General features: G+C 34.8%; 2 protein-coding genes and 1 non-coding gene across 3 annotated transcripts; all 3 read right to left on the bottom strand.

Moving 5' to 3' along the window:
- Positions 1 to 295: 295 nt before the first annotated feature.
- On the bottom strand, positions 296 to 3046 carry LOC125575268 (F-box/kelch-repeat protein At1g67480-like). The gene is made up of 5 exons (XM_013815596.3): positions 2866 to 3046; positions 2383 to 2452; positions 1547 to 2302; positions 1154 to 1472; positions 296 to 753 (listed from the first exon to the last, which is right to left on the bottom strand). Exons 3-5 carry the CDS (start codon positions 2005 to 2007, stop codon positions 445 to 447), a joined length of 1089 nt encoding a protein of 362 aa, XP_013671050.2. The 5' UTR covers positions 2008 to 2302; positions 2383 to 2452; positions 2866 to 3046; the 3' UTR covers positions 296 to 444.
- A 3724-nt stretch (positions 3047 to 6770) lies between these two features.
- Positions 6771 to 8195, bottom strand: LOC106392065 (60S ribosomal protein L17-2). Its single transcript, XM_013832846.3, has 6 exons — positions 8126 to 8195; positions 7995 to 8031; positions 7861 to 7901; positions 7207 to 7540; positions 7065 to 7132; positions 6771 to 6976 (listed from the first exon to the last, which is right to left on the bottom strand). The coding sequence occupies exons 1-6, from the start codon at positions 8126 to 8128 to the stop codon at positions 6932 to 6934; spliced, it is 528 nt and encodes a 175-aa protein (XP_013688300.1). The 5' UTR covers positions 8129 to 8195; the 3' UTR covers positions 6771 to 6931.
- On the bottom strand, positions 7635 to 7767 carry LOC125589640. Its single transcript, XR_007325813.1, has one exon. It is a non-coding gene; the product is annotated as a small nucleolar RNA snoR74 (small nucleolar RNA).
- Positions 8196 to 15178: the final 6983 nt, after the last annotated feature.

Raw genomic sequence — 15178 nt, 5'->3', positions numbered from 1 at the left:
TTGGTGATGTATCTTCAGATTTTTACAAATTCATCTCATGTTTTAGCTCAGGTATGCTACTCCAACAGGATACCGTGTAAGGCAAGACTGAGTCGTGTTCTAGCCACCCCACTGTCCCCAATCCTCTTGCAGATGGCAAAGATCTAGGAGAAGCTGTAGCAGTTCTCCTGTATCACAGATTCTTGTGGACTTGACTAATATTCATATTCTGATCCAGGTTTTGGACAATGCGAGAAATAGTATAATAGCCTACACAAATCAAACGCACATTTCATTTTTTTTTTTAACTTCCAACATATGTTACAAGGAAAAAACAGTTTCAATCAAACCACACACACCACTTTATTCAAACTGTATCTAAGATCAGTTTAAAACTCAACGCTCTATTTGAGTTTGGATCATGGAGAAATTTAACAACAATGGTATCAATAAGATCATCATCAATCAGGCTATGATTGTGACGCTGCACACGCAGGAACCAGACAGTTTTATCTCAGATGTTTTCCACTGCCTGCCTGGTGCAGCTTCCGGGTCATACAGCAAAGTGCTGTGACCAGTCTCTTCTTGAGATGAAAAAAGCAGAAGCTTCCCATTCAGCTTACCAAACTGAAACCCGGCGCTCGAGCTTCCTGACAGCGGAAGAGCCACAACTTCCCAAGTATCATCTTCTGCATTGAAGACAGACATCTTCCTCTGGTTCTTCCACTCCATACAGAAGAGCTTCTTTCCTACTTCAACATGAGCTGTGACCATCTGCAATTGTATCAAGAGCACCCAAATATTAGAGATACTCTCTATCAATGTTCAAGAACTCGGTAGATTATTCGGAACTTAGGCTTGGCCTATGCATTGACAAATTATTGATTTATTTTATATATATTTCACATTTATACAAGATGTTTTATTTTTTGACTTTAGTTGTATTTTTTTTGATGAATTATCAAAATTAGACATTATTAGTTAATTTAACGGATTTAGACTAATCTAGATGGATTTAAACATGATTTAAATCGATGTAGAATGGTTTAGATTATCAAATTTTTTTGAAAATTGTTTCGGATAGTACTGATTTGCCGTAACCATGGTTTCTATACTTTAAAACCAAGCTAAAGAAACATACTATCATGAGTATCGTCTGAGGAGAAACACTTACAGTTACACCGTTTTTTCTGCCACACCAGGAGCCACACTGAGGGTTGTACACATCAACAAGTTTTGAGTTACCAATGGTGAAGTTGGATCTCCCACCCATCACATAGAGCTTCCCGTTGAAGCCGCTAGCGAAACATCCCCATCTCGGACGCCTCAGAGACTGTATGAAAGTCCAAACCCCTGTCTCTGGATCGTAAACCTCTGCACTAGACAGACTCTCACCATCTCCACCGTGACCTCCCACCACATAAACAAGTCCATTCACCTCGGCGCAAGCAAAGTCATAGCGAGCCTCCTTCAGGTCAGCTAGTCTGCTCCAGCTGGATTAAAAAGTATTAAATCATTGGATCAAAGTTCACAAAGTATGCTGGAATTAATTAAGAAAATGACGAACCTGTTGAGGCAAGTATCAAACTGGTAAACATCAGAAGATGCAACATGAGAGCCACTGATCATAGCACAACCAGCAATAACAAGAAGTTTCCCATCAACAACAACCACCTTAAACCCTGTCTTTACAGGACCAGGCATTGGTGGAAGAGATGATAGCTTATGTCCCAGACAGTCCATCACCTCCCAGTGACTCTCTTTCCCTCCAGCATCCATGGTTAAGACATAGAGCCACTCCTCAGGCATACCGGCGAGTCTTCTCACAGTAATAAACTCTTTGCTCTGAACGACATACCTCCATTTCTTACAGACACGTCCCATGGAAGGTAAGCTAGAACGCGGCACCAGCGCCAGACACAGCTTGGCCACATCATCAGACAACCCAGGGATCAAAGGCTCAGACAACAACCGTGAGCTTAGATCAAGATTTACCATCCTTTTCTTCCCACTAACAACAGCCTCCATCTTTTGAACAAGAGTGGTTAAATCTCCCAATATAAATATCTATTTAATCTAAAGTAAAGTTTTGGTGTATGAAGAAGTAGTTATTGAAGAATCTCGTGAAACCCGTCACGTATAGGGATTTTCAAAGACAAAGGAATAAACAGGTTTGATGAGAAGAAGACTATCGCAGTGACCAATGATGAATGATGATGATGTCCAGCTTCATATTCCATACCAATGGCTTCGTTTCTAGAGTTTTTAGGATCTAAGATTGTCGTTAAATTAATGTTGTTTCTTCTCAGACACATCTCTGTATCTAAAACCAAAACAAAGATTAAAAGATTTGTCAACAACAGGTTCCCAAAACAAAAGAGAGTTGCAAGAAAGAAGACATACCATTAAAGGGAATGCTAGTCAAGGAGATTTAGCCAACCGCAACATCCATATCTTAGAATTTGCTAATGTTCTGCAATTGTTTTTTTTTTCAGATAAGTCAAAGAACCAATAAGATCGCAATCAGGAGAATCAAACAAAGAGATAGGATGTTCCACTAAAAATAAAAAAGAACACGCAGCATCATATAACCACAAAAAAAAATCAGGAAAAAGCAGTGGATATCAATTAATTTCCTGAAAAAAAAAATGAATATAATTTCTCTAGAGTTGGCTAAGATCTCAAGATCGGTGCTTCCAAGACCATTAAAAAAAACTAACAATGAATCAAAAATTGCAGAAAAATTACTATAATGGTGGTGAGAGACCTAAAGCGGATGATTCATTTCTAAAGAAGAAACTTAAAATCCAAATGGCTAAGACATTTATAGAAAGAAGAGCGAAAATGGCGGAAAGAAATAAAAAGGATAGAGATGAAAGAAAGTACCGAGAGAATAGGGAGGCCTTGTCTTTTTCTTTTGAGTCTTCTTTGTTCTTGCGTTGAACTTGGTTTGCAGAGACGAAGAGAGAGAGATGTAATAATAATAAGGATGGTGTATTTATAAAGGGGAGCGTGAGATTCGGACAATTATTATATTTATGAGCAAAATCACAGGAGGAAGCATCATACGGTGGATCGGCCATAAGATAATCATGTCTACTAGTCACCACGTCACTTTCACCCCATCACCATCTATTTATATATTGTATATTTTCCATTTACTTACCGGAGACATGTTTTTTATTCAGACCACGACGAAGACATGTTTTATTTTTATAAAGTAAACTCTACTCCATCAGACTATATTGTCCATTAAGAACTTTTTTTTTGTTTGTTGGGGTCTTTTTGGTTGTTGGGGTCAGGGCCAACCTTGGAAAGGAGTCATATTTGAATACAAGTCATACAACAATTTCTCAATAAACTCTTGACCGTAACATCAAATTTGATGTTGAAATAGCATTAAACTAGATGATAACCAACGCGCATTCGCATGAATTTTTATAATAATGTTTGTTCATTAAATGGTTTTAACATTTTGCAACACTACGATCTTTATTGATTGCAACAATCACTCAAACCGGTGTAAACCTCATAAATTCAAAAACTGGTTTCAGCTAGCGTTTGCAGTTGCGGGAGGATAAATTATTTTTCTTTTTTTTCTAAAAACAATATAAATACAAAAATAAAAATAAAAATAAAAATTTTAAATTGAAATTATAAAAATACTAAAATATATCTATTATATTTTAATTAATATTATAAAATTTCAAAATAAAAATATTTTCTATATTTTTCAAAAATTTAAAACTATAAATTTTTAAATATAATTTTTATATTTATTATAATATTATATTTTTGATATTTTTATAATTATATAAAATATAAATATTTTTAATTTATTATTTAATCGCTGATGCATTTGGTAGTTAACCAGTCATAACTATCCCACAAACGCACTAATTTCTAATCGCAAAATCAGTCATACAAATCTCTTAAAGCCGCTAGAAACCCAACCACCCGCATCCGCAAACTCCTGCAACCGCTGTGTTTAATTTTTACGGTTGACACAAATCACCAAAACCAAATAGGCAACATTGATTGTATATTGACAAAAGATGATTAAGTTTTCTGCTCTCTATTTGTCTACTATTGGCTCTCTATAAGTGATTTTATTTTTTACCTCTATTTGAGAATGTTCACATAATATTTTCAAAACTTGAAAAAATATAATAAATCATTATTTTATTTACTGTATAAAAATTGAGGTTATAGGCCACTGAGAATATACACATAAGATAAAAACAACCAATCAAAATATGAAAACCATAATTTTAGGTTACTATCTTTTTAAATGATAAAATTTCCAAATTGATTATTTCAATACAAAATGGTTCCAATATCAAATAACTAATAAATAAATCACTAAAATGGAATTGACTCATATATATATATATATATATATATATATATATATATATACTGAATATTTGAAAATTTAACATAAATATATACTATATAAAATTTGAGATTATAAACCATTAAGAGGGTCTACATGATTTAAAACCACCAATCGTATTATGACAAATCATCATTTTAGTTTATTATTTTCAAAAATATTAATATTTCCAAAATAATTTATTTCAAAATAAAATAGAAACCCCAATATCAAATAAGTTAAGTTAACAAAAATAATAAAATAAAGATACATATATTGTGTCATCCATAAATCTCACTTATATTACCATAATTAAATATTTATATTTTATTATTCAAGATTGAGAATTGTACATGTATTTAAGTTAGAAATTTATGTAAAATATTATTTTATTTTTTTTAAATATGATTTGAGATTTATTATCACTAAACTACATTTTGCAAGATCCCTTTATGACTTGCCATTCGCATGCACATTGCGCACGTCCTTTCATGCGACCACCATTTGAAATATTGCAAAAAGATCTCATGAATCTTTGTTGATATCTCTTCGAACATGCAGATTCACACTCTTTTACTTCGCAACGGTCAGCGTGTATAATATTGAAACATTTATTTATAAGACTACATTCCACTCCTATTACAAAAACATAAATATTAGTTGGTGAAAAAATAGAAAATATTAATTTTTGTACTTTTGTAAAAAAATAATTAATGGCAGTTTAATCTGATTTATTTGAAAATAGAACATAATATTATAAATAAAAATATAGGATATATTAAATATTTGAATATTTCATATAAATTTTCTTTAAAGTATATGACATCAATATTGTAAAACAATTTGAAATTCGAAGAAATATATCTATGTTAATGAGATAGAATGATTATTATCAAATGTCAATAGAAATATGTTTAGTCAACTCGTATCCCAATGAAGTTTATATATAAAATTATAAAGTGCAAATTAAAAAAATGTATTAAGTAAATTTTAAAAATATTTTAGGTTGGTTTCCTAGATATAGTACAACAAATTTGAACTCATTTCTGTATTATATCAAAATTTTATTTAAACATAAGATTATTTTAAATAAATATTAAAATATTGAATTAAAATATATGTAATAAAAATATAATATAGTAAATTTCATATTTTATTGATTTAAAATGGTATAAAATTGTTTCTTCCTAAACATTTATATCTAAGAAATTATTAAATGTAAATACATACCTTTTTTTAACACTTTTATCCTTTTGGACTCCATCACAATGAAATATTCAGTGTTAAAAAAAAAATGTAAATACATACCTAAGAGAAGGATTGAGAAGATGGCAAGAATAGTAAATGAAGGTAGAAAGGATTTCCCCATAGTAGAATATATAAATGGATTGGTATTTCTTAAAGTTTTAGAAAAGAAAGAAGAAGACGTATTAATATATATAATAAATTAGGTGTTTCTCAAAAATTTCTAATCTGAGGTATGCAATACCTCATAGCCTTAATTATAGGACTTAGTTTGACTCAAGTTCATTTTTTCTCCAGTTACAAAAAAAGTTCATTTTTTCTTTATATTAAAGATAAAAATGTTAACCTCTAATTTGTTTATTTGATTTTGCTGAATAATTGTTTTTGGGGCTTCTACTTGTTAATCCTCTCTTATAGGAGAAACCATTAAAATTTCACTAAAATAGTAAAATAACAAAAGAAATAGCCATTTGTATTAAATAGCAAAAAAAAATATTTTGAAGGATAGTAAGACCACCCATCAATTAATTTTAACAAATAACCTCTTAATTACCTTCCGTTTAAAGTGGCTTCAAAGATGTTTGAAACAGTTAAATAAAAATGTTGTGTTTTGACTAAAAATAAATAAATTCTAGCGCAAAAAAATAATAATTATGTTTCTTTAGTGAGTGTTCGTAATTAATTAATTTAAATTGATTTTAAATATAGTGATAGAATTTGTAAATAAAAAAATACAAAAAATAATTAATTTATTGTAAATGTAATAACTAAATATGTAAATAAAAAATAATATTATCTATATTTTTAAACAATTCTCAATTAAATTGTTATTTTGTTTCCAAACCGTACCAAAAAATATTTCAGTTTTAAAAATATATGTAAAATTAATGTCTTGCTAACCATCTCACACTAAAGATAAGAAATCGTCTAAAATGGCTGGACCATTCTGTCATACTCAGATAATTGGTAATAAGTGATCCGAAGAACAGCGAGTTAATGAAGTTTCAACAAGTGGTAGATGACATAAAGCCTCAATCCGGTCACTACTACCAAGGTTGATACATCCTGGCTTTAACCAGACGAATTGGTAGGAGAAGACCAAGACGGGGACATGAAAGATCGAGCAAAAGAATGTCTACTGACACCAAGCAGGATATAAGCTTAGCGGAACTAGAAAAATTCGAATGAATAATACTAACCATCATCAAACAGCAACACTGAACAAAAGATCCAACAAAAAACATATCTAACGTCTTGCAAAGATGGAGAAAAATGAAACAAAATCTCTTTCAACAACACAAAAAGGAGAGACTAAAAAAAAACAAAGAAAGCTTAAGCTGCTGATTTCTTAGACTTGGCTGCCAACTGCGTCTCTGGCTACAAATATCGAAAACAACATAACATGAAAACCACTCTTATTAACATGCTTAAATCCGGGATTCAACAATGGGAACAGAGTTAATACCTCTTTCTTGACAGACTCTTCTTTCTCAGACAAAATCAACTCAATGTGGCATGGGTTTGACATGTAAGCTACAAACAAGAAAAAGAAACAATGCGAGTCAAAAAAACATAAACCAATGAGAGAAGTGAATTACAAAACTTACGATTGATTCTTCCGTGGGCACGGTAAGTCCTTCTCCTTTGCTTTGCAGCCTGGTTCACTTGGATGTGTGATATGAAGAGGGCATCCACATCCAAACCTTTCACCTCAGCATTGCTCTCAGCGTTCTTAAGCAGATCAAGAACGAACTGAGCAGATTTCGCGGGCCAACGTCCTTGACCGTTAGAGTGCCTGTTCTTAGCTTGGGCAGTCCTTCCAACACCTCTGCAGAAACGGGTGAAGGGAATGGCTTGCTTGTGAGCTATCACATCTTCAAGGTACCTCTTCGCCTTGAGCAATGGTAGCTTCCTGATGGCGTGCGCTGTTTCACGGGTGTTCTGTATCAAACAACCAGACAAAAAAACTCACTATAAGAAAACCAAACAAAGAACTGAACCATTAGTCACTAAAATAAGACATAAACTAAGACATCAGTGTACCATCATGTACTGAACCTTTTAGTTGTAATAAAATCAAAACTTAGATTCACCCAATCACGATGACCAATTCAATTTCCCTGAAGTATACGTGAGATCTGTCAAATGCAACAGAGCTCTGCTTTTTCTCAATCAGGTTTTACTTAGATAAGACTAGACTAAACTACCATTCCCTTACATCAAACTCTAAAAAAAAAAAGGACAAGAGAGAATGTTATTACCTTGAAGTGAACCCTAAGGTCGGATCCTCTAGCCTTGCAAGCTGCAATGATCAAACGCAGATTTCAGCAAAAGAATTAATCAAAATCGAATAGAAAAAAAGGGTAAAAATGGTACTGAGAACAAGGAGGTTTACACTTGGTCTGATTGTCGGGTTCTTGAGAGTACTTCACCTAGCGAAACGCAGAATAACAAAAATCAGCAGGCTGAGCCTAAGTTAAATCTGCAATACGGAAAATAAAAAAAAAAGATGTGAGAGAAGCTTACCATGGCTGCTAAATGGGAGAATTGGCTGCAGAAACGATGAGAGAAGTGTAACGAATGACTTTATATTACGCGAAAACGACATAAACCCTAATTGGTCTAGCAAAGTGGGCCTGTTAATTTCATGGGCTAACCCGTTAATACTTTATGGATTGGGCTATTCTGCTTCTTCCGCTTTGTGACTAATGTTAGTACCAATACGAGGTTTCAGTGGTTACCTATTGGTATGAGATGGACAGAAAGCCGCTCGAATTTCACGGTATAATATTTTGAGAGGTTTCAGTGGTTATGATTTCATATTATAAGTTCAAAGATACATAAAATGATCTATTTTTTTTCGACGACATGAATTAATGCATTACTGATTTTGAGTCATATGCCATGAAACTTAACATGATACGGAGGCAAAATACAACTGTAAACCAATGATGCATTATCTCATAATGTTTAAGAGAAATTGATTGAAAGTATCAAACAATGCATCGGGTGTCTGTTTAAGATAGTTAATTGATTGAAACTTGGTGAAAATCAACATACATAGTTGAAAAATATGGTGGTTTACAATGCATTTATCGTTCCAATCTGAGTACTGTTGATGTTTGAATATTTGTAATGTATTATTTATTTTCTTTAAAAAAGTTCTTCTTAAAAAAAATTGAGTCATTTGATAGTTAAATTGATTGAAAGTATCAAAAAATGCATCTGGTGTTTGTTTAAGACCTGAAAAACTTGGTGAAAATCATAAACAACTTGAATATACATAGTTGAAAAATAGGGTGGTTTGCGATGCATATATCGTTCCAATATGAGTACTGTTGATGTTTGACCATTTGCAATGTATTATTGCTTTTCTTTTTTGGAAAAAAAATTAGTAAAAATTTGAGTAATTTGATAATTAAATTAATTTTTATTATAATTTTAGTATAATTATTTTTTGGTTTAAATTTTTATTTATCATATTTTAAGATGAAAGTATTAAAGGAATTTGTGGTGGGTATATTTTTTTTGTTTAAATAGTGAGTATATATGAAAGGGAACATACTAAAAAAATGGAAATAGCCATGTTCAACTTATCAATATGGCGAGAGAGCGCCCTATTGTTCTATACGCACTCCTAATATCTAGACGTCTAAAGTTTCCAAATCTTCTCTCTCGAAACGAGTACAGAGCAGATCTAGAACTATAACAATCCGCCGATAAGAATGACCCTAAAGCTCTTCTCGAAAGATTCACCTTTGAACACTAGGATCATTAGTGATGTGATTATAAAGCAAGTTTACAAGGTAAGCATTATGGTAGTTGTTGATTAAACTATGATTTGTAATAAGATTTTTGTTGGTTCATGTTCGAATTGCAGGTTCTCGTGATTGGAAATTCTAAGGTTTCAAATTGGTATAAAGTTGAAACGATAAAATTGAAAATTTCTTAATTGATGGTTCTTTAGGAGTTATATTGATCTATTGTCAATGTTTTTCTTTTACTTTTTATGTGAATCAATTACAGGAATCAGTTATGCTTCTTGTTCTACGGTACACTTATGTGACTCCACTGATCTACATTAACAGGAGAAGTTCCGGGAAGAGCACTTATATGACTCTGACCTAGGCAAAACGGTGACTCTGATGAAGCTAAATGTTGACTAGTTTTTGGTTGTTATTAAGCTTTTTAAAGATAACATATATTCATATTAATATATTCTTTATCCGACATGCTTCAAAAATACCAATTTTATTTGGAGGTATCCAATATTTCAAATCTCGGCTAACAAAATGATCTATTCAGGCATTTACAAGTTGTAAAGAAATTAATTTTGTATTATCCAGATCCTGATCAATCAGCCGGATATTACACATCGTATGCAGCTAATTGTATTAAATTTATTATCATATCTGGATATTATACTGTTCATCTAGATAATGTGAGATAACAAGTTAAGTCTCACCACCTCGGATATTAGACAAAGGAAAGTCTGATATATAAAGAGATGTCCAACTCTAATAGTACGAGGCCTTTTGGGAAGGAAACCAAAAGTAAATCCATGCGGGCCAGCCTCTAAAGTCCAAAGTGGACAATATCGTACTAATAAGATAAGATAGAGTTGGACACGGGATTTTCGCAATCCCAACAATTGGTATCAGAGCTTGTGGTTAGAAAAGGAGATCACTGGTTATAAAGATACAAAACAATGGCAGATTCAAAAGCTTTGGTAAAGTTTAAAGATGGCGTACCTGGTGCTGTGGTATGTCCGATGTTGACGACGTCGAACTACACGGTGTGGGCAATGAGGATGAAGGTGCTTCTGCGTGTGCACAAAGTATGGGAAACGATAGAGCCTGGAACAGATGAAGAAGAGAAGAATGACCTGTCTACAGCTCTCTTGTTTCAGTCCATACCTGAATCCTTGATCTTACAAGTTGGTGACTTGGGTTCCCCTAAAGAAATTTGGGAAGCTATACGATCAAGAAACCTAGGAGCAGAGCGTGTTAAGTCAGCTCGTCTTCAGACGCTGATGAATGAATTTGATCGTTTGAAGATGGATGACTCAGATTCGATTGATACGTTCTCAGGAAAGATATCGGAGCTTGCGTCAAAAGCAACCTCATTAGGACAGAGTATTGAGGGACCTAAAGTTGTGAAGAAGTTTCTTAATAGTCTACCATCAAAGTTCATCCACATGACAGCCTCGTTGGAACAGTTGTTAGATTTGGATACAACAAGCTTTGAAGACATAATTGGAAGGCTCAAAGCTTATGAAGAACGAATAAAAGGTTTTGAACCTATTGAGCAACAAGGAAGTCTTCTATACTCAAACACTGATAAGTCTTATGATCAAAGAGGATCAGATAATTCAGGAAGAGGAAGAGGACAATACAGAGGCCGTGGCAGAAGTAACAGAGGAAGAGGCCGTGGCAGGAGTAACAATGATGAGAAAAGCAAGGAGAAAAGGGATTACTCACAGATCGTTTGCTTCAACTGCAAGAAGAAGGGACACTTTGCATCAGTGTGTACCGAAAAGAAAGATGATGAAGAACTCAACAAAACTGAAACAGAAACTGCAGAAGCAGCTTTGTATATGCATGAGTTGGTGTTTCTCAATGAAGAGAAGGTGATGCCTAAGAAACTAGAAACCAATAAGAAAGAAGATGGTGTGTGGTATCTAGATAACGGCGCCTCTAATCACATGACTGGAGAACGGTCTTACTTCTCTGAGATAAATGAGAACATCAAAGGCAAAGTAAAGTTTGGAGATGGATCATTCGTTGATATAAGTGGAAAAGGCTCAATTCTCTTTGAAGCTAAGACAGGAGAACAAAAGCTACTAACAGATATCTATTTCATCCCCGAGCTAAAGAGCAATATACTAAGCTTAGGACAAGCAACAGAACAAGGGTGTGATGTGCGTATGAGAGACAACTTCTTAACACTAAGAGACCCTGAAGGAAGGTTGATTGTCAAGGTGCTTAGATCCGCAAACAGGCTATACAAGATTAAGTTGCAAGTCGGCAGAGCTACATGTCTACACGCTAAGATAGATGAGGAACCATGGAGATGGCACGCAAGACTCGGCCACATTAGCTTCAAGACAATGAAAGCTATGACAACTCACGGAATGGTTCTGGGCCTGCCAGAGATAAATGAAGAAAGAAGACTTTGTGACTCTTGTTTGGTTGGCAAGCAAACACGACAATCATTCCCAAAAGCAACGGCGTTTAGAGCAAAGCAAGCACTGGAGCTACTACACGCAGACCTTTGCGGTCCAATCTCTCCATCAACTCTATCTCTCAACAAATACATCTTTGTCATCATTGACGACTGCACAAGGTACATGTGGTCTATATTATTGAAAGATAAGAGTGATGCATATGATAAGTTTAAGATGTTTAAGAAGCTAGTTGAGAAGGACTTCAACAAAGAGATAGTGACATTACGCACAGACAGAGGTGGAGAATTCACATCACAAGAGTTTCAAAGCTACTGCAACAACAATGGAATAAGAAGACATTTGACAGCGCCTTATACACCTCAACAGAATGGTGTGGTTGAGCGAAGAAACCGCACATTAATGGAGATGACTCGTAGTATACTAAAAGCAATGAGTGTACCGAACTATCTGTGGGGAGAAACTGTTCGTCACGCAACGTATTTGATCAATAGAGTTCCCACCAGAGCTCTAAAGAATCAAACTCCCTATGAAAGTATAAGAGGGAAGAAGCCAAGTCTATCACACATAAGAGTATTTGGGTGTGTTGCATATGCGAAGATAGACTCAGGCAAGCTTAGAAAGCTTGACGACAGATCAGAGGCTGCGGTTCATTTAGGCATTGAACCAGGTTCAAAGGCCTATAGACTGTACAATCCTACTTCAAAAAGAATCATTGTAAGTAGAGATGTTGTCTTTGATGAAAAGGCTCGTTGGAATTGGAAGGGAGGAAGTAAGCAAGTCCAAACTGAGCCTGGTATGTTCCATATGACATGGGGAAGCACAGAAGACAATGGAAGTGGCCCTTTTGTCGTCGGAGCAAGCAACGAAGAGGAGGTGACAGACGCAGTAACTCAATCTAGTGGAACAGAGGAAACAGAGGATGTAGTCATCGAAGCTGGAGCAGATGAACATGAACCTATACAAGAAGTAAGACGCTCATCTCGACAAGTCAAGAAACCAGGTTACCTTGAAGACTATATTCTGCTGGCTGAAGCTGAATGTGAGGTTCTATTACTTGCGTTAAATGATGAACCAGGAAGTATACAGGAAGCTCTTAAGAACAAGAAGTGGAAAGTAGCATGTCTGGATGAGATCGAGTCTATAGTTAAGAATGAGACTTGGATCCTAGTTGAGAAACCACAAGGAGTAAAAGTAATTAATTGGTCTCAAGTGGATCTTTAAGATCAAGCGCAACGCAGACGGCAGCATCAACAAATTCAAATCAAGACTTGTGGCAAAGGGCTACGTTCAAGAACAAGGGATTGACTTCGAGGAAGTCTTTGCACCAGTAGCTCGAATAGAGACAATAAGATTGTTGATTGGATTGGCTGCTGCGTGTAGATGGGAGATCCACCATCTAGATGTTAAGACAGCCTTTTTACATGGTGAGCTAGTTGAAGAAGTATACGTAAACCAACCTGAGGGATTTGAGAAGAAAGGAGAAGAACACAAAGTGTTCAAACTTAAGAAAGCATTGTATGGGCTACGACAAGCCCCTAGAGCATGGAACACAAAGTTGGATCAGATCCTGAAGAGCTTAAAGTTTGATAAGTGTACTAAAGAGAGCTCCGTGTATCGCAAAGGAGAAGGAGACAAGCTACTTATAGTAGCTATATATGTTGATGATCTGTTTGTCACAGGAAACTCATCTCAGAAGATAAAAGAATTCAAGACTGCAATGTCTCAGAAGTTTGAGATGTCGGACTTGGGGTTATTAACCTATTACCTTGGGATAGAAGTAAAGCAAAGCACACAAGGCATCACGATCAAGCAAGAAGCTTACGCAAGACGTATACTGGAAGAAGCTGACATGAACGCCTGCAACTCAACGCACATTCCAATGGAGTTTGGCGTACATCTCTCAAAAGCAATGGAAGAACCTGAGGTTGATGCAAGCAAATACAGAAGAAAGATAGGATGCTTAAGATACTTGATGCATACAAGACCAGACATGGCTTTTAGTGTCGGCATACTAAGCAGGTTTATGCAGTCACCAAGAGAGTCTCATGGGAAAGCGTTGAAGCAAGTTCTAAGGTATCTGAAAGGCTCATGCGATCTCGGTCTGAAGTACAAGTATGGAGGATCTCAAGAAGTTGTAGGATACAGCGACAGCAGCCACAATACTGATCCAGACGATGGAAGAAGCACAACTGGGCATCTGTTCTGTCTCGGTGACACACCAATATCGTGGTGCTCACAGAAACAAGACGTGGTAGCTCTATCCTCCTGTGAAGCCGAATACATGCCAGCGACAGAAGCCGCTAAACAGGCCATCTGGCTTCAGGAGCTAATGAGTGAGATCACAGGAAGAAGAGTTCAAAGAACAATGATACGCGTGGACAACAAGTCAGCTATAGCATTAGCCAAGAATCCAGTTTTCCACAGGCGTAGCAAGCACATTCACAAGCGGTTCCATTTCATTAGAGAATGTGTTGAAAGAGAGCTCATTGATGTGGAACATGTACCAGGAGCAGAGCAACGTGCAGACATATTAACAAAGGCACTAGCAAGGATCAAATTCAAGGAGATGAGGGAGCTGATCAGAGTTCAGAAACTAAGTGAAAGTGATATGAAGCTTAGAAGGGAGAATGTTGGATAAGCTTCAAAAGAAAGATTACTTAGAAAGCAAGTTATTTATTAAAGATAAGTAGAATAACTTATATGTTTAGGATAAAGATAAGATTCCTAGATATACTTGTAATAGGATAAAGATAAAGAGGTCCTATATATAAAGAGACCTAATGTAAGATGATCTCTACAAGATTATAAGAAGAAAGCAAAGAAAGAAATAAAACGGAAACAGTCAAGATGATCGTTGTTGAATCGATTCACCAAATAGATGAGTCCACATTTAGTTGATTTGACAAAATGATATATGTAAGTGTTATCAGGTAGATTTAAATGTCAACTATAATCTTCTAAAATGATCTAAATGTAAGAACATGAAATTGGTATATATTTCTTAGAAACTTGCGGATTTGAAAGACTTGAATTATGAGGTGATCAATATGATGATGATTTTTTACAAAAGATTGCCACAAAATAAACTCTCAACCCGTCTCATGATCAAAATATCGAAAAACTTTCACGTATCTTGTTAATTATTAATATAACCAGATAGTTATACCAAATATTAAATCCTAATCAATCATCCGAATATTACACATATTATCTACTTAGCAGTATTGAATCTTAGTATGATCTCTGGATATTATACAGTTTATCCAGCTAACAGTTTAGTAATCCATTTTAGTAGATGCATGCAACATGTATTATCGTTGTTGATCCGCTTCACTCAAAATATCTCGACAACAACTACTTTGAACATTGTCTCTCTCCTTCTGAAAAGCATC

The sequence above is a fragment of the Brassica napus genome, chromosome A2 (genome assembly GCF_020379485.1).
Source record: "Brassica napus cultivar Da-Ae chromosome A2, Da-Ae, whole genome shotgun sequence".
Taxonomy (NCBI): Eukaryota; Viridiplantae; Streptophyta; class Magnoliopsida; order Brassicales; family Brassicaceae; genus Brassica; species Brassica napus.
The sequence above is the reverse complement of the archived record's forward strand: the minus strand, read 5'-3'. Positions and strand labels throughout refer to the sequence as shown.

What these genes read in the sequence shown, in the direction of transcription:
- LOC125575268 (XM_013815596.3), bottom strand. Translation starts at nt 2,007, where the DNA reads ATGGAGGCTGTTGTTAGTGGGAAGAAAAGGATGGTAAATCTTGATCTA. An exon ending in TTTGATACTTGCCTCAACAG is followed by an intron (nt 1,473 to 1,546) that starts GTTCGTCATTTT and finishes TTTTTAATCCAG; the next exon opens with CTGGAGCAGACTAGCTGACC. An exon ending in GCAGAAAAAACGGTGTAACT is followed by an intron (nt 754 to 1,153) that starts GTAAGTGTTTCT and finishes ATACAATTGCAG; the next exon opens with ATGGTCACAGCTCATGTTGA.
- LOC106392065 (XM_013832846.3), bottom strand. An exon ending in ACCTTAGGGTTCACTTCAAG is followed by an intron (nt 7,541 to 7,860) that starts GTAATAACATTC and finishes TGTTTGATACAG; the next exon opens with AACACCCGTGAAACAGCGCA. An exon ending in AAGAGTCTGTCAAGAAAGAG is followed by an intron (nt 6,977 to 7,064) that starts GTATTAACTCTG and finishes CGATATTTGTAG; the next exon opens with CCAGAGACGCAGTTGGCAGC.